The sequence below is a fragment of the Myxine glutinosa genome, chromosome 9 (assembly GCF_964187855.1).
Source record: "Myxine glutinosa chromosome 9, kmMyxGlut1.1, whole genome shotgun sequence".
Lineage (NCBI taxonomy): Eukaryota > Metazoa > Chordata > Myxini > Myxiniformes > Myxinidae > Myxine > Myxine glutinosa.
The window spans coordinates 144804670-144829135 of NC_136269.1; the positions used below are offsets into that span (position 1 = coordinate 144804670).

The 24466-nt window shown below is 38.7% G+C and overlaps 1 protein-coding gene across 4 annotated transcripts in view; it reads right to left on the reverse strand.

The window, feature by feature from the left end:
* Positions 1 to 24466, reverse strand: part of LOC137434832 (phosphorylase b kinase regulatory subunit beta-like) — a 335447-nt gene that overhangs the window by 26041 nt on the left and 284940 nt on the right. For all 4 annotated transcript variants that reach the window (XM_078785025.1, XM_078785024.1, XM_078785027.1 and 1 more), the window contains 3 exons: positions 4044 to 4126; positions 3735 to 3825; positions 3526 to 3587 (listed from right to left, as the gene is read on the reverse strand). In XM_078785025.1, coding sequence (XP_078641151.1) covers positions 3526 to 3587; positions 3735 to 3825; positions 4044 to 4126 — 236 coding nt within the window. The remainder of the gene's footprint in view (positions 1 to 3525; positions 3588 to 3734; positions 3826 to 4043; positions 4127 to 24466) is intronic.

Consider the following 24466-nt stretch of genomic DNA (forward strand, 5'->3'; position numbering starts at 1 on the left):
CGAACAGACTCTGCCTCGGATGGCACATTTGAGAGCGTATTCATTTATTTCCCGTCGGCAAACTATGTTGGCGCTATGTTGGCGTTAAACGATGTTTTAAAACTAATTAAAACTAATTTGCGATTCTTTCGCTTTCCTGCGATATGCGACCTTCCGGAGCTCCTGTGAGAGCGTGCGCCATTACGGATAGTACGGGTACGGGCATGCCATATGTTGGCGTTAAACTATGTTTTAAAACTAATTAAAACCATTTCATGTAAATAGAGGGGGGGGGGGGGATTGTCACTGTACTCGCAAGCCGTTCGCCGTTCGCTTTGGCGTTGCGAATGGACCAAAACATTTCATGGACCAAACCATTTCATGTAAATAGAGGGGGGGGGGGATATAATTTTAGATATATATATATAGTACGGGCATGCCCTAGTATGTATAACAGCACTTACAGTTGTCATGGCTACGGCCGACCTAGAAATGAAAAAAGTTATAACTCCGCGCTATAATTCCACGGCGACCCCTACGGCCTGTAAAAGATAGCCATACGCCCTAGGGCCACCCTGAGGCCACCTCAGAAACTCTGCGGCCGCCGCACGTTTCTGTCAATTTAGGGGGGGTACGGCCGCCGTATCCTAGCCATAGAGCAAATGTGACTGAGGAGTAAGGAATCACAGTGTACCTACAGGGGAATCTTTCCTGAAGGATAAAGGAATTTTAAGCAACTGGCCAATGGTCTTTTTAATAATAATAATAATAATAATAATAATAATAATAATCTCACTATAATTCACCAAATGTCTGTCTGTCTGTCTGTCTGTCTGTCTGTCTGTCTGTCTGTCCGTCTGTTCCCAGGTACCGCAAAAACGGCTGAACCGATCGCAACGATATTTTGGGTGGGTAATCCTGGGACCCCTGGGAGTAAAATAGGCTATATTGTTTTTCCAACTTTTTTTCCAATTTTCCAGTTTTTCCAAACACGATGGAATAATATTTACCGATATGAACAGTGATGTGGCTTTTGTTGAAATTCTACAAATACTGTTTAGATTTTGATGATTTGCGTGTGATATGATTTAACGGATGTTTATATAAATCGTTTAAAATAATAAAAAAGCCTTCAATTTCTGATATTTTGCCTTTTCATTTGGGCCTCCCAATTGAAGCACCACCTGTAGGGAGGGTACCATTGCTAGTTATAATAATAATAATAAACCGATGTTTATCGTGTAAAGGTCTTTGTGGTCGAGCGGTTGTAGTCACCGACTCCTAAGCTACCTAATGCGGATTCATCGCAAACAAAGCCAGGTTCGAGTTTTCTTTCTTCGGTGTGAAAAAGCGTCACACATGCATGAACACGGCTCCTTAAATTTTTTTTATTCATGTACATATATGAATTGATGTACCCTACTTTGTTATAGAGCGTCGGTGCTCCCGAAGCAGTTTCTTGTCAAGGGTTATACCGGGTGTTTGTCATTGCTTTCCTGGCATTGTCCATGCTCTATCCTTTTAAAATGCCGAGCATCAAATCAAGCAAACAAGCAGCACATACCATTTTTACAAGTCTAAAGTTCTCAAATGTCAGGCATGAGATCAGGGCCGTCTCTCTGAACATATCTTGTGCTTTTGATACAATCTGGCATCCTGTCTTGTTCTCAAAACTCTCCACCGATGGAATCCAAGGCCAACTCCACACATGGTTTACTGACTTCCTCTACTCTCATAGCCAACATGGGGCTCCCAAGTGAATCCTTTCATATCCTTTCTCTGTCAAGGCCCAATGCAGTGTTGTGGGTCCAGTCTTATTTCTGATCTTCATAATAAATGATCTATCTGACACTCTAGCCGTCTCGATAAAATCCCCTTCATCTGCTTGCTGATGACTCCACCCTGTGCCGTGACATCCCTCATTCTTAGGATCGGCAGGCTTCAACCTCTTCCCTCTCTTCAGACCTTGACAAAATCACAAGCTGGTCAAACATGTCTTTCAATCCTGACAAATCTCACACTCTCACTATGTCCCTCCAAAAGGACCATCTGGAAAACCCTCCCATCTACTTTGTTAATAATCCTCTTGAAGAAGTTCTGTCACTCAAATTTGGGTCTCACTACCTGCCATGATCTTTCCTGGGAAAAGCACATTTCAAAGTTGTCCTCCAAAGCCAGTCGCCGACTGTGCATCCCCCTCGTTCAATCATCCCTTGGCACACCTGAACACCTATCCACCTACAAGGCCTTCATCCACAGATTTATGGAGTACTGCTCTCCCTTCTGAGCTGACTTCCCTGCCTCACATCTTGATCAGTTTGACGCCGTGCAAACCAAGGCCTCACATTGAAGCTGAGTCTATGGCTTCAACACTTTGCCATCGCTTCCGGGTCGGTGGTCTCTGCCTTCTTCTGCCTCATTTCTGGTCTTGCATCCTCTGCCCTCTCCTTGCATTGCCCCCCCCCCCCCCCGCCATGTATGTGCAGGACACACACGGTCTACCAGCAACCCCATCCTACGGTCTACCAGCAACGCCATCCTACGGTCTACCAGCAACCCCATCCTACGGTCTACCAGCAACCCCATGCTACGGTCTACCAGCAACCCCATCCTAGTGAATCTGCCAAAATCCAGAACCACTGCTCACCTCCACTCATTTGTTCCTCTTTTTCCCCACCTGTGGAACAAACTTCCAGACTCTTAAATCTCATTTTGCCCTCCAGGTCTTCAGGTCAGCTGTTCACCACCATCTCAAGTCATATCCCATCCAAAACCATCCCGTTAAATCACCCATTCAAACATTTAGCTTATGTCTCCATCTTGTCCACCCCTTGCGTTCTCCTCTACCCCTGCATCCCTTGTTTGTCCGTCTCTGTCTATTTTCTCCCTCTGTCCTGCTGTTGACGTTTCCCCCTTCTCCTGTTGTTCCATTTGTGGTGTCCTGATCCATTCTGTGTTCTAGCTCTTCCACGAGCTTTGACTGTCTATACAAAAACAAACAAAAATAAAAAGCAAACCTTCTTAGTCAGTAAGTGTTGCATTCATAGTTGAGGCTTAAGCCTGGTGTTGTCTTACAGTTAAGGTGGCTGGCTTAAGATCCTAGGGTCTTTAGTTCAAGCCCCCTGCCATGCTGTTGAATTAACACCAGGTGGGTAGACTCAGCCTGTCATCCTTCCGAGGTCAGCAAAATGAGTGCCAGCTAGCTGGTAAGGGGGGCATTGCATCAACAGCATGGCCACGCCCCAGATATACAGCATTACCCCCAACAATAAAGCCAAGCAGCCACAGGCTGAATATGAATAGATATATAAAATAAAGCTGAGACTTTATTGACAGGTGTCACGTTTGAGAGCAGGTTTTTAGTTTTCATTTTGAACCAGGCCTCGGCCACGTCCTGTTGTGCAGCAGTCGGCATGTCAGGGAAAGATGATGTATGTGCCTCATGAAAACACAATGTTTATAAACACCCCTGTCATGGCGTCCCAGCAGGTATACCGTTCCAACAGTACGATAGCATGGCACCTGTGACTATAACAGTTCACTTACTCGCTATGTTCGCTCAGTCGCAGAAAGTCCAGCTGCTGCAGCATAGCTCCCGACATCAGAGCCTGAATGGGACAGAAGGTAACGCTCACCAACTGTGCCAAAAGTCAGGAAATAAATAACTCCATTTTCACTCACCTTTTCACTCGGTCGCATCTCATCATGTAACAGATACCTCCACTTACTTCACCAACTGAGTTAGACATACTTACTTGAATTCTGTCGACACGAACTTTGACCTTTCCCACAATGCCTTTTTTGAAGCCTGTCAGCATATCCATCATCGGTGCAAAACGTTCACCCCTGTTAAATAGTGAAAGATTAGAAAGCTCGGTGTACTCCACCTCATCAACCTGTGGGTTTTTGGCTCATCTCAAGGTCATCATGACTCGTGCAGTCATGAAGAGCTCCCTGAGGATGACACTCCATTCACTTGGTTATATTCCACGCAATGAATGAACCGCACAGAATAGCAATTCAGAGCATTCCTCACTCAGATTCTACCTTCTGCTGCTGCTCACCGAAGGTTGTCTTCTCGGATGAGAATGAGGAAAAGTGGTCGGCCTTGTAATCTCCAATTCTCAGCAACATATTGCAAGCAGTTCTGAATGCAGGGAACAGGTGAAGGTGAAGCTTTTTATTCCTCATAACCTGCTGTACATCAGTCACCTGATAAATCTCAATATCAATCGATGGGATTTGAAACAGAACCAGCGTAATAATGTTTGTTTCATGAGCTCCACAGGCCTTGAAGGTTCACTCTTGATCTGGAACACATTCACTTAATCTTATAATTTCCTTTATTCTAATATATTGTTGCGGTTTTGAGAATAAAGGTTAATTTCCCCTCGTAGGTAGATGCACCACAACATGAGGCCTTGCGATAGTTCATTTATTTCTTAGTAAATGTAAGGTAGTCCTTTCCAGTGTTAGTTTTGCGTTGAGCAGGCCCGTGAGTAGGGCGGTCTTTTGGGCTGGAAATGCCACGTGGTAGGCCTTCAACAATACAAGTCTGGCGGAGGTGTGCGACCCGTACCTAATCGGGCTAGATCTGTTGACTGCCAGCGGTTGTAAAATCGATTTATGCCGGGGGACCCTGCAAGTGGGAGTAGATGAGCTGCCATTGGACGGGGTGAGCACGGCCGAAAGGACGGAGCTGGAGGCTTCTGAGGCCGTGACCATTCCCCCGAGGGCCGAGGCCATAGTGCCGGCCCGATGGCGAGCTCACCCAAGCTGGCAAGGGTCCTGCGGCCTGGTCGAACCGGTGGCAGCGCAGTCCGTCCCGGGCTTAGTCGTAGGCCGCACCCTCGTAAAAACGAACGGGCCGGTGGTGGCCGTCCGAGTAATTAATGTGAGTACAGAACCACGCACTATAGGACGGGGCACGAAGATAGCCGGCTGCACCCCAGTTAACGAAGTCACGGCAGGTGAGGGACGAGAAAATCCAGCCGAGCCGGTCCCGGAGGGAGTCCCTAGAAACTAGTAGGAATTGGTCCGATCCCATTTGTGAGATGGTAAACCGGAGTAGTGTAGAGTTGGAGGAGGCCCAACAGGAGGCCTTACACAAATTAATTGAAACCCATTTGGATATCTTCTCCTTGTCCTCCGAGGATATTGGACGTACGGGCCTGGTGAAACATCAGATCCTCACCGGTGAGGCCCGGCCTATTCGTCAGCCCGCCCCACGGCTCCCTTGGAGCAAGAGGGAGGAAGCTGATGAGCAGGTAGAAAAAAATGCTCAATGCAGGTATCATTGAGTCTTCGGGAAGTCCTTGGATGTCACCCGTTGTGTTGGTTCAAAAGAAAGATGGAACCACGCGGTTTTGCGTGGACTATCGCCAACTAAACAACGTGACACTCAAAGACTTGTATCCCCTGCCAAGAATTGACTATACCCTCGATGCCGTTGCGGGCTCAAATTGGTTCTCAACCTTGGACCTTAAGAGTGGGTATTGACAGGTGGAGATGGATAGGGCAGGGAAGGAAAAAACGGCATTTTCCACAGGTAAGGGGCTGTATCAGTTCACTGTGATGCCGTTTGGCTTGTGTAACGCCTCCGCCACCTTTGAACGATTGATGGAGCATGTACTGGGCGGCATGCCATGGCAGTCATGCCTGGTGTACCTGGATGACGTGCATGCGAGAACATTTCCCCAAGCCATAGCTAATTTGGACCGGGTGTTTGGGTGCCTCAGACAGGCAGTGTTGAAGTTGTGTCCGAGTAAGTGCACTTTGTTTGCCAAAGTAGTGGCCTATCTAGGTCACGTCATCAGTCGCGAGGGGGTAAAAACAGACCCAGGCAAAATTACAGCGGTAGAGGAGTGGCCCGCACCTCGTAACATCAAATAGGTGCGGGGTTTTTTGGGACTCTGCTCCTATTACAGGCGTTTTGTGGCAAAATTTGCGGAGATAGCCCGGCCCCTTCACCGGCTTACGGAGAAGGGGACGAGGTTAAATTGGACAAGGGAGTGCAATGAGGCCTTCCTAGCATTGAAGGGGTGTTTGACATCCGCACCCATTCTACCTTACCCCACCAGTGACGGGACGTTTACCCTGGACATGGATGCAAGCCAAGAGGGATTTGGTGCGGTCTTGTTCCAGACACAGGAGGGCGTGGAGAGAGTGATCGCCTATTATAGTCGGGCCATGAGTAGGCCCAAGCGAAATTATTGCGTCACTCGTAAAGAGTTATTGGCGATGCTGGCTGCCATGAGCCATTTCCACCCGTACCTGTATGGGCGGAAATTTCTGGTTCGAATTGACCATTCCTCCCTGCAATGGCTCCTCCGGTTCAAGGAACCTGAGGGCCAAATTGCAAGGTGGTTGGAAAAGTTGCAGCAGTACGATTTTAATGTGACCCATAGGGCCGGAAAGGCCCATGGGAATGCCGACGCACTCTCTCGACGTCCCCTCTTTGGGGGAAAACTGTAAATTTTGTGCGAGACACGAGGACAGGGAACAATTGGCAGACCCCACCCCTACCTTCGTATTCTGTGCAACCCGGTTGAGAGGGCCAATCTTGCCACTAACCGCCGATGAGGAATTTGGAACTTCGGCTTGGAGCACGGCCCAGCGGGAGGATCCCGTACTGGGACCGGTGCACGAATGGGTTCGATTGGGAAGAAGACCTAGTGGGGAAGAGGTCACCCCCCTCGGGGCGCCAACAAATGCATATTGGGCTCATTGGCAAACCCTGGAATTGAAAGACAACATCTTGTACCGCAAGTGGGTAGAGATTCCCTCTGAGAAATCTTCCTGGCTGGTGATAGTCCCAGAGCAATTTAAGCCAATTTAGTACCTAGTCCCAGAGCAATTTTTGTTTGTGAAATAAATGTTAGCTCTTTCACGAGCCTCGATTCAGTATACAAAAAAAAAAAAAAAAAAAGACCACATTTTTGCAGCAGGTGCATGGTACCCACCCCGGCGGCCATTTGGGCAGAACCAAGACAACATCTCGGATCCGCTGGAGGTTCTATTGGGTAAATATGGGGCGCGATATACAGGACTGGTGTCGGAGATGCGACGCCTGTACTGCTAAAAAGTGACCAGCACGGAGGATGAGGGCCCCCCTTCAATTACACCAGGTGGGGGGTTAACCAGGTTAACCCTAACCCTAACCCCCTTGAGCGGGTGGCTATGGACATATTAGGGCCACTACCCCGTACCCGCCAAGGTAATAAATACATCCTCGTAGTTATGGACTATTTCACCAAGTGGCCGGAGGCCTATGCCCTCCCTAACCAAGAAGCCGGGGTTGTGGCACAGGCCTTCGTGGAAGGATTTGTTTGTCGGCATGGGATTCCGGAGGAGCTGCACACCGACCAGGGTCGAAATTTTGAGAGTCAATTGTTAAAAGATGTGTGCAGGCTCCTGTCAATTCGGAAAACAAGAACAACGCCCTTAAGACCACAATCTGACGGGATGGTGGAAAGGTTCAACCGGACCCTGATCCAACAATTGGCACTATTCACCACCACCCGTCAGGACGACTGGGACGAACATCTCCCGTATTTGTTAATGGCCTACCGAACTAGCCAGCACGGGGCCATGTCCAGCACCGCATGCAGTCCAGCGCTGCTCATGTACGGGCGGGAGTTGCGGGCTCCCGCCGATCTGCTATGCGGTCCCGTGCCAGAAACCCCTAATAGACCGCTGGGGGAGGGCTATGCACGTCACCTAGAGGAATGCATTGAGAGGGTCCATGCCTTCACATGCCGCCAGCTTCAGCTGGCAGGTGCCAAGATGAAGCGCAGGTACGACCACCGGAGCCAGGGGAGCCAGTATTCTCCGGGGATGAAGATTTGGTTCTTCAATCCCCGGAGATGGAAGGGCAGATTCCCCAAACTCACCTCGCCTTGGCAAGGCCCGGGGGTTGTCCTGGCACAAATTTGTGACGTGGTCAATAAGATCAAAATGGGACCACGAGCCCTCCCTCGAATCGTCCATGCCGACCGAGTGAGACCCGACACGGGCGAGCAGGTGCCCTCATGGATCACCTTGGCCTTAAAGGCCGAGGCAGGACCCAGTACCTCGAATGACGGAGAGGCTCGTAGTGTAGAGGAGTGAGAGTAGTGAATCCCCCCCCCCCCCCACGTGGGGGAATGGTAGTGTCACCATTCCTCACATGGAGGGGGCCCATGAGCACTAGTTTAGGGGGATGGCAGTGATAGGCACATAGGGGTGCCAGCAATGGTTGCCTCCATGGGGCACCAAAGCTTGCCAAGGGAGGGCTAGGATAATGTTAGGGATCTAGAAGACTTTAGGGACAGAGATTTAAGTAGGACACCTGAACTATAGAGGGGACATAGAGAGTTTAGGTGGTTGATAAAGAAAAAGGGTGTGCTTAGTTGAAAGGGACGACGAGGGAAGCACGAGTTTTAGGGGAAAGTAGTTAAGTAGATGATGCTGTGTGTTTGATGATGCATTGTGTGCTGAGATAAATGGAATTGTGTTGAGGTGTGTGGGAAAAATGGTGTGCGAGATAAAAGGTGTGGAATGATTGGTGAGGAGTGCATGGTGCGAAGGACTGAATGGGGGGGAGAGTGGAACCCATTCACGGAAGCCCGGGGGGTAGTGTAAAGCCAGGTAGAGGGCATCGGTAAATTTGCGTGGATATTGACACCTGTGGTGCTGTTGGTAGAGAGAAGTGCTTTGTAGGGTGCATGAGACTGTGGAATGGCTGGGCGTGTGGCTTAATTGGTGCGTATGGTTATTGGGGCACTCCGCCACTGGTAGTTTGTCAGCCAGTTGAGGCCGTAGGTAGACTCTGGGAGCCGGTTAGGGTAGTTGTTGAGTGGGGCCCGAGGATCCCAGGAGAGGACCCGGGTTGCCCAATGCCAAGTTGGGCATCAGGGGGTAAGAGCCAGGGAGAGCCTTCCCCAATTAGGTAGTCGGGAGGAGCAGGTAAGCTCGGGTGGTGGCTTCAGTGGCGGAGGTGCACAGGTAGGTAGACCTGCTGGTGGGGCCACACGACCCAGCCCCGAAATTGTGCGAGGGCACGAGTGAAAATTTGTGGGAGTGAGACCCAAATTTGGAGGGCACCACAGTGTGGGCAATGGGAATTCGTGTTCTTAGAACCACATAGATTAAAGAGGCCGATTGGCAGGGTACGACCCCAGGTAGTTTAAATGAGTAAATGTTTAGCAGAGTAGTTAGGAAGAGAAATCCCTTCGCACCATCCACCGCCATTCACAGAGGAGGACGAGCTCCATACCGAGGCTCTGTAAGCCATTTGAGCAGTGAGACGCATCACGACGTAAGAGTGACATTGTGTTTGTTCCATACCTTCCTTCTTGGGAGGGATTGGAGACGAATTTGGCATAGAGGGGGATATTGGAGACAAGACGTAGAGACGGATTCTAAATACAAGGGGGGCTAGGGTAGTGTAGCCAACGGTGGGGGGTACAGACAGTTGGGGATGAGCCTGCTCTGCTCGCTCTTCTGCGTCCCTCACGCCGCACCACCTTGTTTTTCTGTGTGCCATTGCGTCTTTTCCGCTTGCTTGTTGTGCTTTGTCTCTCCTCCCCACCCCAGGACTCTTTTGGAGGCCGAACTGTGCAGCACCTTGCTGCCTTGTCCTTTTGCTGCACCCTTATTACATCTATGCAGCCGACCTGTGCAGTGTGCAGCACCTTGCTGCCATAAACCACCTTTTGCTGTACCATTGCTTCATCCGTGCAGTCGACCTGTGCAGCACTTTGCTGCCAAACATCTTTTGCTGCACCCTTGTCACTTAAGGACCACACGCTTTGTGGCCTTGCATCTCTGCTGTGCGGCATCTTTCTGCAAAATCATCTTGCACCTTTGGACCACTTGTTTGAGTGGCATTCATGCCACGCAGTTGGACCACGTGAGATTGGCCCTGCTGGCCAATGAAGAATAAAAGAAAGTGTGTGCATTGTTTTACTATTGTGTGCTAGGGATAAAGAAGTTCTGCAAGTTCAGATGACCCCGATTCTTCAAATGGCCTGTATGCCGGTCGGGGGGCCAGCCGGTTTGTTATATGCACACAGAAGAAGCAAGAAGCAAGATGCAAGATGCAAGCAGCAAGTGCCATTTATGAGTGTTTTGTTGTGTTTTCTCTCCCCTCTAATCTTCTCTTCCAAAAAGAACAGGTCCTGGGTCATAGCATTGTAAATTAAGTTAAGTTATGTGCTTGTAAATATAAGAATGTGCCCACCGGCTATGTGTTTAGTTTGAAAATTCCGGAAATACTCGGGTAGTTGTGGGTGTGAAACTGTTAGATAGATGCTCAACGCAATAGGAGGGACATATTTAGTGTTAAAACTGTCGCACACATGGGTCAGAGTAAATGTTAGGGGGAACCACACCTATGTGTCACATTTAAACGTAATGGTAATTTTGCATGCCAGGCTCTACCGGTCGTTCCACTGTTGGGTTCGACTCGCGACGAGTCTGGTGAGAGAGGGGTGTAGTATTGCGGTTTTGAGAAAAAAGGATGACTCCCCCTCGTAGGTAGACACACCACAACATGAAGCCTCGTGATAGTTCAGTTATTTCTTAGTAAATGTAAGGTAGTCCTTTCCTGTGTTAGTTTTGCGTTGAGCAGGCCCGTGAGTAGGGCGGTCTTTTGGGCTGGTAATGCCACGTGGTAGGCCTTCAACAAGTCTGGCAAGGCCGAAGGGAGGCGCTGCAGAGGGAGTGGCCGGTGAGCCGCGAGCCACCAATCAGGGCTCGAGGGGAGTGGCTTACCACGGCGGCAGGAGGCGGGGCTTGGAACATTCGGGTAAGATCGGGGAGGTGCCATATAAGGCCCTGCCCCGAGCCCATTAGAGTTCAGAGTTCATGGAGCAGAGTTCGAGAGAGAACGCGGCAGAACGGGTGAGAGCAAGAACGAGAGACGAGGAGTGAAAGTCGCCCAGCCCGGAACAAGTCGAAGTGCTTGAATTGACTATTGTAATAGCCTCGTTGTACACAAACTCTCCCCGTGCCCTGTACCCTGTGCTCTGCCGCTGTATAATCGCGCTTTTGAAGGCGACCCATTCTGGGCCACAGACACGCGATCTCCTCCTGCCTGCATTTTCCCTGCATACGTGCCGTGACCACCAGAGGGCCACGCAGGGCGAGCTGTCCGGGAGCGACCGGCAGCAAGGCGCGTTTGGTGCGCGAACCTGCTCTTCTTCCATTTCCCCGTGTGAGTGATTGGGCCCATTGTCTGGGGATAAGTTAACGTTGTTTAAGTGCCTGCTCTGTGTCTCTGTGGATCATTGTAAATAAATTGTGTTATTCCTCTTATTTGACCGTTCCTGTCCCTTCAATTAATTGTCCTCGCGTGGTACGAATAGAACTGCTCGAATTGGGTTCCATATAAAGTAACGGCACAAGTCACGTGATACGCACACCGCTCGGGCGTAATCGATTAGCATGGCTTGTGCGAGGTCTGACCCCCGTTTTCGTAGCAGCGTGGGTACCAAAGGTACGTGCGGTGTGGACCCGATACCCTTTCTCATGCTTGCTGCGGAAGTGGCGATTGGCCTCATGGACATGAAGACCCAAGGGGAAAAAGGGGTTTAATCCCCCCTTTGTAACGTGAACGGGCTTCGGGAGATCCGCAACAATATAATAACAAGAGGCAATGTTTGTCAGTGTGTGTTTGTGTGTGTGCCTCCTCCATAACTCCAAAACCATGAAACGTAGCAGCCCCAAACTATGCGTGCACACTTGAGGAACTCCGAAGTAGTGCATGAATGACAACTGGATGTTTGGATAAATATAAACATCACTTTTGAAGAGTAATAATGGCTTACCTTCATGAAAGACTTTATCCCCAGGCAGCTTAACATCACCTCTCAGGGGTCCTAGCCATCATTTTGTTTCGGCCTATTGAAACGTGCCTTGCCTTGGAAACACGATCTACTCTTATGGACTAATTAAAATATATCATCAAAATCTGTGTTCAAGTTTGAGGATTGGATCCCGAGGGCTAAATATGTGACGAAATCTGGAGTAAAATCTGAAAAATGTAAGATACCACCAATTCTTATACCGAATACCGAAGCATATTTGTTTATTTATTTAAGAAAGCCTGCCATCCGTCCTGCTCTGTCATCTTAATTCATACCTCCATAGGATAGGGTGTCACTCTCCTGGGACCTGCAATACTTGTAGGAAACCCAAAGATTTGAATCATCAGTTTTTTAAATTCCCTCCATATGACGGACTCAGATTGAGTCTATTTCAAAGTGGGCATTGGCATGTCAGATCTGCCGAACATTTTTGCCCATTTGAACCAGAAGCATTCTCTGCAAGGTGGTTCTGGGGCTTTTAAAGGAAGGTGGGAAATTCATTTAGTATTTTGGATTCACAAAAGGCTCCTTTGTTCACCGATTATGTCTGAGCCTGTGATGTATATAGAGCCTCGCTGCTCTGAAAACACCATAAACTTTAAAAAGAAGATGAAGAAGATCCTTCCTTTTCATATTCAGTGAAGCGACGAGTTGAATTTGCTGGTGACAGGTGGTATTTTGAGAGAGACCTGCGGTGCGGCTTAATGGTGTTTCACACACATCGGATTAACAATGCAATCAGTTTGCTATAGCTTGCTGAGCCACCTTTTACTGATCAACCATTTCATTGAAGTGCTTCCTTGAGTGATTAAGCCACTTGGTGAGTGCTCTTCACGCTTTTTAGTAATGGAACACCCTGGCTCCCTTCTCCTGCTCCGTCTCCCCATCCCCCTGGTCCCCTCTCACCCCATCTCCTGCTCCCTGCTCACTCCTCCTGTTCCCCTCTCACTCGCCTCCTGATCCCTGCTTATTCCTCCTGCTCCCTGCTCACCCCTCCTTCTGATCCCCGCTCACCCTTTCCCCACCCCCCACCCTTTTCCCCCATCCCTTCCCCTCCTCTCTCACCCTTTCCCTCCATTCTCTCCCCCTTCCGCTCCCCTCTCTTCTCTTAATATTCTCCTGTGAAGCGAGCAAAGCAGGGGAAGTGTTGGATGTAGGGAGGGGAAGGGGTGTGAGGAGAGAGGTGAAACGTTGGACGAGTGACTCGGTGTTGCACTTTTGCTCTCCACCCGTTTCTTGCTACCCCCCGCTTCTTAACCCCCACCCTTCCTCGCCTCAGCTCCTCATTCCCACTACTCCTGACTCTCTCCTCTCTCAATTATCTCCCCCTCTGACCCCCCTCACTCCTCCCCTCCCATTCCTCCTTGCTCCCCCACACCTCCTTGCTGCCTCCTCTTTATTCCCATTGTCCCTCTTCCCCCTTCTTGCTCCACCAACTCCCCTTGTTTCAACCTCCCTTGTTTCATCCTCCCTCCTCCACCCCCCCCCCACCCCCACTCTATCTGTAATTTATCTGAAGACATATCATACTTGCCTACAAGTCATTGCTGGTGATGATGATGAATTAATGAATGAATAAATGATGGCCATTGGTAAACTCAAAACCAAGTGATGACCAATCGTGGCATAATCAAAATCACATTGTGGCGAATCATTGGTGTATTCAAAACGACATTATGAATCGTCATTGGTATTTCTGAATAGTAGGTATACAGGTAACAAGTTATCTGAAAAATAAGTGTTCTGGCAGGTTGGTATCATTGCCAAACCTTTTGTAGTTCCCAAGTATTAATGCAGGACATCTGTTTGTTGAGACTTAAAGAGAAAGCTGTTCTATGGCATGATTACCGTTACACCAAAACGAATACTCATACTCTCAGGGACGTGTTCGCTCATTGTGAATTGAATGACCCGCATTACACAGGCCAAAGCAGTGCTAAACACATCACAAAGTGCACTGCATCTCGTGGGCTCTTGGGGGCAACAAGAAACCAGCATCACTTTGAGAGTACCAGGAAGTGGAGGATTTTAAAATGCTTTGTGTACAATAAATAATACAAATCATTGATTTAAATTAAATAAGTAATTATTACAATAATCAATTTCATGTTAACCAAATGACTAATACACTGATTAATTTAATGTTAACCAAAAATGATGAACGAACTCATTCATCAAATTCATGTTAACCAAAAATGATTAACACATGCCAAAATAATTTTTTGACATTTTGACCAAATGATTCATACAATCATTCATTTCATTTTAACCAAATGATTCATACAATCATTCATTCATTTCATTTTAACCAAATGATTAATACATTCATTCATTAATTTCATTTTAACCAAATGATTAATACATTCATTCATTCATTTCATTTTAACCAAATGATTAATACATTCATTCATTCATTTCATTTTAACCAAATGATTAATACATTCATTCATTCATTTCATTTTAACCAAATGATTAATACATTCATTCATTCATTTCATTTTAACCAAATGATTAATACATTCATTAATTCATTTCATTTTAACCAAATGATTCATACAATCATTCATTCATTTCATTTTAACCAAATGATTAATACATTCATTCATTCATTTCATTTTAACCAAATGATTAATACATTCATTCATTAATTTCATTTTAACCAAATGATTAATACATTCATTCATTCATTTCATTTTAACCAAATGATTAATTAACACATTCATTAATTTCATTTTAACCAAATGATTAATTAACACATTCATTCATTTCATTTTACCAAATGATTAATTAACACATTCATTCATTTCATTTTAACCAAATGATTAATTAATACATTCATTCATTTCATTTTAACCAAATGATTAATTAATACATTCATTCATTACATTTTAACCAAATGATTAATTAACACATTCATTCATTTCATTTTAACCAAATGATTAATTAACACATTCATTCATTTCATTTTAACCAAATGATTAATTAACACATTCATTCATTTCATTTTAAACAAATGATTAATTAATACATTCATTCATTTCATTTTAAACAAATGATTAATTAATACATTCATTCATTACATTTTAACCAAATGATTAATTAATACATTCATTCATTACATTTTAACCAAATGATTAATTAATACATTCATTCATTTCATTTTAACCAAATGATTAATTAATACATTCATTCATTTCATTTTAAACAAATGATTAATTAATACATTCATTCATTTCATTTTAAACAAATGATTAATTAATACATTCATTCATTACATTTTAACCAAATGATTAATTAATACATTCATTCATTACATTTTAACCAAATGATTAATTAATACATTCATTCATTTAATTTTAACCAAATGATTAATTAACACATTCATTCATTACATTTTAACCAAATGATTAATTAATACATTCATTCATTTCATTTTAAACAAATGATTAATTAACACATTCATTCATTACATTTTAACCAAATGATTAATTAATACATTCATTCATTTCATTTTAACCAAATGATTAATTAACACATTCATTCATTACATTTTAACCAAATGATTAATTAATACATTCATTCATTTCATTTTAACCAAATGATTAATTAACACATTCATTCATTACATTTTTACCAAATGATTAATTAACACATTCATTCATTTAATTTTAACTAAATGATTAATTAACATATTCATTCATTTCATTTTAAACAAATGATTAATTAATACATTCATTCATTTCATTTTAACCAAATGAATAATTAACACATTCATTCATTTCATTTTAACCAAATGAATAATTAATACATTCTTTCATTTCATTTTAACCAAATGATTAATTAATACATTCATTCATTTCATTTTAAACAAATGATTAATTAATACATTCATTCATTTCATTTTAACCAAATGAATAATTAACACATTCATTCATTTCATTTTAACCAAATGATTAATTAATACATTCATTCATTACATTTTAACCAAATGATTAATTAACACATTCATTCATTTCATTTTAACCAAATGATTAATTAACACATTCATTCATTTCATTTTAACCAAATGATTAATTAACACATTCATTCATTTCATTTTAAACAAATGATTAATTAATACATTCATTCATTTCATTTTAAACAAATGATTAATTAATACATTCATTCATTACATTTTAACCAAATGATTAATTAATACATTCATTCATTACATTTTAACCAAATGATTAATTAATACATTCATTCATTTCATTTTAACCAAATGATTAATTAACACATTCATTCATTACATTTTAACCAAATGATTAATTAATACATTCATTCATTTCATTTTAAACAAATGATTAATTAACACATTCATTCATTACATTTTAACCAAATGATTAATTAATACATTCATTCATTTCATTTTAACCAAATGATTAATTAACACATTCATTCATTACATTTTAACCAAATGATTAATTAATACATTCATTCATTTCATTTTAACCAAATGATTAATTAACACATTCATTCATTACATTTTTACCAAATGATTAATTAACACATTCATTCATTTAATTTTAACTAAATGATTAATTAACACATTCATTCATTTCATTTTAAACAAATGATTAATTAATACATTCATTCATTTCATTTTAACCAAATGAATAATTAACACATTCATTCATTTCATTTTAACCAAATGAATAATTAATACATTCTTTCATTTCATTTTAACCAAATGATTAATTAATACATTCATTCATTTCATTTTAAACAAATGATTAATTAATACATTCATTCATTTCATTTTAACCAAATGAATAATTAACACATTCATTCATTTCATTTTAACCAAATGATTAATTAACACATTCATTCATTTCATTTTAACCAAATGATTAATTAATACATTCATTCATTTCATTTTAACCAAATGATTAATTAACACATTCATTCATTTCATTTTAACCAAATGATTAATTAATACATTCATTCATTTCATTTTAACCAAATGATTAATTAATACATTCATTCATTTCATTTTAACCAAATGATTAATTAACACATTCATTCATTTCATTTTAACCAAATGATTAATTAACATATTCATTCATTTCATTTTAACCAAATGATTAATTAATACATTCATTCATTTCATTTTAACCAAATGATTAATTAATACATTCATTCATTTCATTTTAAACAAATGATTAATTAATACATTCATTCATTTTATTTTAACCAAATGATTAATTAACACATTCATTCATTTCATTTTAACCAAATGATTAATTAATACATTCATTCATTTCATTTTAACCAAATGATTAATTAATACATTCATTCATTTCATATTAACCAAATGATTAATTAATACATTCATTCATTTCATTTTAACCAAATGATTAATTAATACATTCATTCATTTCATTTTAACCAAATGATTAATTAACACATTCATTCATTTCATATTAACAAAATGATTAATTAACACATTCATTCATTTCATTTTAACCAAATGATTAATTAATACATTCATTCATTTCATTTTAACAAAATGATTAATTAACACATTCATTCATTTCATTTTAACCAAATGATTAATTAACACATTCATTCATTTCATTTTAACCAAATGATTAATTAACACATTCATTCATTTCATATTAACCAAATGATTAATTAACACATTCATTCATTTCATTTTAACCAAATGATTAATTAATACATTCATTCATTTCATTTTAACAAAATGATTAATTAACACATTCATTCATTTCATTTTAACCAAATGATTAATTAACACATTCATTCATTTCATTTTAACCAAATGATTAATTAACACATTCATTCATTTCATATTAACCAAATGATTAATTAACACATTCATTCATTTCATTTTAACCAAATGATTAATTAATACATTCATTCATTTCATTTTAACCAAATGATTAATTAACACATTCATTCATTTCATTTTAAACAAATGATTAATTAACACATTCATTCATTTCATTTTAACCAAATGATTAATTAACACATTCATTCATTTCATTTTAAACAAATGATTAATTAATACATTCATTCATTTCATTTTAACCAAATGATTAATTAACACATTCATTCATTTCATTTTAACCAAATGATTAATTCACACATTCATTCATTTCATTTTAACCAAATTATTAATTAACACATTCATTCATTTCATTTTAACCAAATTATTAATTAATACATTCATTCATTTCATTTTAACCAAATGATTAATTAATACATTCATTCATTTCATATTAACCAAATGATTAATTAACACATTCATTCATTTCATATTAACCAAATGATTAATTAATACATTCATTCATTTCATATTAACCAAATGATTAATTAATACATTCATTCATTTCATTTTAACAAAATGATTAATTACCACATTCATTCATTTCATATTAACCAAATGATTAATTAACACATTCATTCATTTCATATTAACCAAATGATTAATTAACACATTCATTCATTTCATTTTAACGAAATGATTAATTAACACATTCATTCATTTCATTTTAACCAAATGATTAATTAATACATTCATTCATTTCATTTTAACAAAATGATTAATTAACACATTCATTCATTTCATTTTAACCAAATGATTAATTAACACATTCATTCATTTCATTTTAACCAAATGATTAATTAACACATTCATTCATTTCATATTAACCAAATGATTAATTAACACATTCATTCATTTCATTTTAACCAAATGATTAATTAATACATTCATTCATTTCATTTTAACAAAATGATTAATTAACACATTCATTCATTTCATTTTAACCAAATGATTAATTAACACATTCATTCATTTCATTTTAACCAAATGATTAATTAACACATTCATTCATTTCATATTAACCAAATGATTAATTAACACATTCATTCATTTCATTTTAACCAAATTATTAATTAATACATTCATTCATTTCATTTTAACAAAATGATTAATTAACACATTCATTCATTTCATTTTAAACAAATGATTAATTAACACATTCATTCATTTCATTTTAACCAAATGATTAATTAACACATTCATTCATTTCATTTTAAACAAATGATTAATTAATACATTCATTCATTTCATTTTAACCAAATGATTAATTAACACATTCATTCATTTCATTTTAACCAAATGATTAATTCACACATTCATTCATTTCATTTTAACCAAATTATTAATTAACACATTCATTCATTTCATTTTAACCAAATTATTAATTAATACATTCATTCATTTCATTTTAACCAAATGATTAATTAATACATTCATTCATTTCATATTAACCAAATGATTAATTAACACATTCATTCATTTCATATTAACCAAATGATTAATTAATACATTCATTCATTTCATATTAACCAAATGATTAATTAATACATTCATTCATTTCATTTTAACAAAATGATTAATTACCACATTCATTCATTTCATATTAACCAAATGATTAATTAACACATTCATTCATTTCATATTAACCAAATGATTATTTAACACATTCATTCATTTCATTTTAACCAAATGATTAATTAACACATTCATTCATTTCATTTTAACCAAATGATTAATTAATACATTCATTCATTTCATTTTAACAAAATGATTAATTAACACATTCATTCATTTCATTTTAACCAAATGATTAATTAACACATTCATTCATTTCATTTTAACCAAATGATTAATTAACACATTCATTCATTTCATATTAACCAAATGATTAATTAATACATTCATTCATTTCATTTTAACCAAATGATTAATTAACACATTCATTCATTTCATTTTAACAAAATGATTAATAAACACATTCATTCATTTCATTTTAACCAAATGATTAATTATCACATTCATTCATTTCATTTTAACCAAATGATTAATTCACACATTCATTCATTTCATTTTAACCAAATGATTAATTAACACATTCATTCATTTCATTTTAACCAAATTATTAATTAATACATTCATTCATTTCATTTTAACCAAATGATTAATTAATACATTCATTCATTTCATTTTAACCAATTGATTAATTAATACATTCATTCATTTCATTTTAACAAAATGATTAATTAACACATTCATTCATTTCATTTTAACCAAATGATTAATTAACACATTCATTCATTTCATATTAACCAAATGATTAATTAATACATTCATTCATTTTATTTTAACCAAATGATTAATTAACACATTCATTCATTTCATTTTAACAAAATGATTAATTAACACATTCATTCATTTCATATTAACCAAATGATTAATTAACACATTCATTCATTTCATTTTAACCAAATGATTAATTAACACATTCATTCATTTCATTTTAACCAAATGATTAATTAACACATTCATTCATTTCATATTAACCAAATGATTAATTAATACATTCATTCATTTTATTTTAACCAAATGATTAATTAATACATTCATTCATTTCATTTTAACCAAATGATTAATTAACACATTCATTCATTTCATTTTAAACAAATGATTAATTAACACATTCATTCATTTCATTTTAACCAAATGATTAATTAACACATTCATTCATTTCATTTTAAACAAATGATTAATTAATACATTCATTCATTTCATTTTAACCAAATGATTAATTAACACATTCATTCATTTCATTTTAACCAAATGATTAATTCACACATTCATTCATTTCATTTTAACCAAATTATTAATTAACACATTCATTCATTTCATTTTAACCAAATTATTAATTAATACATTCATTCATTTCATTTTAACCAAATGATTAATTAATACATTCATTCATTTCATATTAACCAAATTATTAATTAACACATTCATTCATTTCATATTAACCAAATGATTAATTAACACATTCATTCATTTCATATTAACCAAATGATTAATTAATACATTCATTCATTTCATTTTAACAAAATGATTAATTACCACATTCATTCATTTCATATTAACCAAATGATTAATTAACACATTCATTCATTTCATATTAACCAAATGATTAATTAACACATTCATTCATTTCATTTTAACCAAATGATTAATTAACACATTCATTCATTTCATTTTAACCAAATGATTAATTAATACATTCATTCATTTCATTTTAACAAAATGATTAATTAACACATTCATTCATTTCATTTTAACCAAATGATTAATTAACACATTCATTCATTTCATTTTAACCAAATGATTAATTAACACATTCATTCATTTCATATTCACCAAATGATTAATTAATACATTCATTCATTTCATTTTAACCAAATGATTAATTAACACATTCATTCATTTCATTTTAACAAAATGATTAATTAACACATTCATTCATTTCATTTTAACCAAATGATTAATTAACACATTCATTCATTTCATTTTAACCAAATGATTAATTCACACATTCATTCATTTCATTTTAACCAAATGATTAATTAACACATTCATTCATTTCATTTTAACCAAATTATTAATTAATACATTCATTCATTTCATTTTAACCAAATGATTAATTAATACATTCATTCATTTCATTTTAACCAATTGATTAATTAATACATTCATTCATTTCATTTTAACAAAATGATTAATTAACACATTCATTCATTTCATTTTAACCAAATGATTAATTAACACATTCATTCATTTCATATTAACCAAATGATTAATTAATACATTCATTCATTTTATTTTAACCAAATGATTAATTAACACATTCATTCATTTCATTTTAACAAAATGATTAATTAACACATTCATTCATTTCATATTAACCAAATGATTAATTAACACATTCATTCATTTCATTTTAACCAAATGATTAATTAACACATTCATTCATTTCATTTTAACCAAATGATTAATTAACACATTCATTCATTTCATATTAACCAAATGATTAATTAATACATTCATTCATTTTATTTTAACCAAATGATTAATTAACACATTCATTCATTTCATTTTAACCAAATGATTAATTAATACATTCATTCATTTCATTTTAACCAAATGATTAATTAATACATTCATTCATTTCATTTTAACCAAATGAATAAATTAATACATTCATTCATTTCATTTTAACCAAATGATTAATTAATACATTCATTCATTTCATTTTAACCAAATGAATAATTAACACATTCATTCATTTCATTTTAACCAAATGATTAATTAACATATTCATTCATTTCATTTTAACCAAATGATTAATTAACACATTCATTCATTTCATTTTAACCAAATGATTAATTAATACATTCATTCATTTCATTTTAACCAAATGATTAATTAATACATTCATTCATTTCATTTTAACCAAATGATTAATTAATACATTCATTCATTTCATTTTAACCAAATGAATAATTAATACATTCATTCATTTCATTTTAACCAAATGATTAATTAATACATTCATTCATTTCATTTTAACCAAATGAATAATTAACACATTCATTCATTTCATTTTAACCAAATGAATAATTAATACATTCTTTCATTTCATTTCAACCAAATGATTAATTAACACATTCATTCATTTCATTTTAACCAAATGATTAATTAATACATTCATTCATTTCATTTTAACCAAATGATTAATTAACACATCCATTCATTTCATTTCAACCAAATGATTAATTAATACATTCATTCATTTCATTTTAACCAAATGATTAATTAATACATTCATTCATTTCATTTTAACCAAATGATTAATTAACACATCCATTCATTTCATTTTAACCAAATGATTAATTAATACTGTTGCGAATATGGAATTTGGCCTCCATATCCGCTTGTAAATATTCCCCTATTTTCCCCAATACTCCCCAACTATCCCCAATCCCCCATTCCCTAGTCCCATTGTCTGTAAACAACAATCAGTAGAGCCGACCTTCCCCTTATTCCCCCATTAAATGTCGTGCCCAGGTCCACCGCACCACACGTAGACAACTTTCGGACATCTTGCTAGTTATTCTTAGTCTATGTCAGTTAAGGCCTCGTTTCCATTAATTATGACTCTTCGTTGCACCAGAATGTGATTATATGGCACCAGTAGTGAGTTTAGGACCTTTCCCATGCCTCCTCCCATCTTCTTCCCCCGTCTACAACAACAGAGGGGCACGGCGCTGCGCGGGGGGGAGTGTGCGTCCTCCCACCGGCTCGGTTAGCCGCCATCGACAATGCGCTCCAGACAACGCGCTCCAGACCATGCGCTCCACGGGGTTACCACAAAGGGGCTCCTTGTCAGCTCCTCGTCAAGGGCGGAGCCGGTAACCCCCCCCGCACGCACCCAATGAGAAGCAACGTGCCGATTCCACGAGGCGGAGCTAACGAGCCGAGGGCGTGTCACTCCCCGCCGGATATACGCGGCCCCGCGCCGGATGTGACGTCAGATGCGCGCCCCGCCTGAGAAAGAACGTTGCCTGCGATCGCTGAGAGGAAGCGAACCGGCCTGAGAAAGAACGTCCCCTCGGAGCGCTGTGACCTCCCCGGCATCTTTGGACCGGACTGTACCCTGCTTTGAGCCAAGAGTGCACCTTGAGCCATCGCTATCTGCCTTTCCTAGCCATCAAACCCCGTGTGAGTCAGCCGTTGTCCCGTTTACCTGTCGTCTGTCCGGGGTTAATATAAGAGTGTGTCTAAGTGCCCGTCTTCCTGTGATATACCTCTAGCCCCTGTAATCTAACCTTTTCCGTACGAATATAATTGAGAATCGAAACATTGGTGTCTGTCATTATAATCCAGCCGTGTGTCTTCTTTTTCCTTATTGATCCAGCGTAGCGCGGCTCCGTCAACGTTCGAGTACAATCGGGTAAGTTGTGCGGACACGACGGCCATTCCGCTCGGCCCACCTTAACATCAAAGTCGTGTCTGTAACAATTGGTGTCGAGGAGTGAGATTCGGACCCGGGACTAAATTAGTTAGGCCCAAATTTTGGGAGGGAAAATCGATTCGGAGCGCGTACTGCGCTCGACAAAATCGATCCGGAGTGCGGTCCCGCGGTTACTGCGCTCGACGAAATTATAACAGCAAAATTTGGATTTGTGTTACGAAACTCGAATTTTGAAGGTCGCGCTATGGCGGATCAAGACGGCTGGGGTCCGGTAGGGGAGAGTGAAGCAGGGTCGGTCCAGGACCAAATTGAGGGACATGAGGGACATGAGGAGAGCGAAACAGCGAGGGTAGCAGGCACGCAAAATGGCGCCTCGCAAGAGCGCGCGGTAGCCGAGCCCGCTGTATCAACGGGCTTTAACATGCAGCCGATTGACATACAGGCCCTCATTGCGCAGCTACAGGCAGCTGTACAGATGAGTATGGGGAGCCAAATTGAGCGATTGGGTGAGCGATTGGAGGGCCAAATGGGGGTAATGAGGGACGAAGCGAGGGGTACTGGGGAGGAGTTAGACAACGGGATAAAAGAAGTAAAGAATGGGTTAACGGGGGTAGAAAACAGAATGGCCGCTCAAGAGAATCAGATAGAGGGAGTGAAACATGGGTTAACGGGGGTAGAAAACAGAATGGCCGCTCAAGAGAATCAAATGGAAGGGATGCAAAAAGGGTTAGAGGG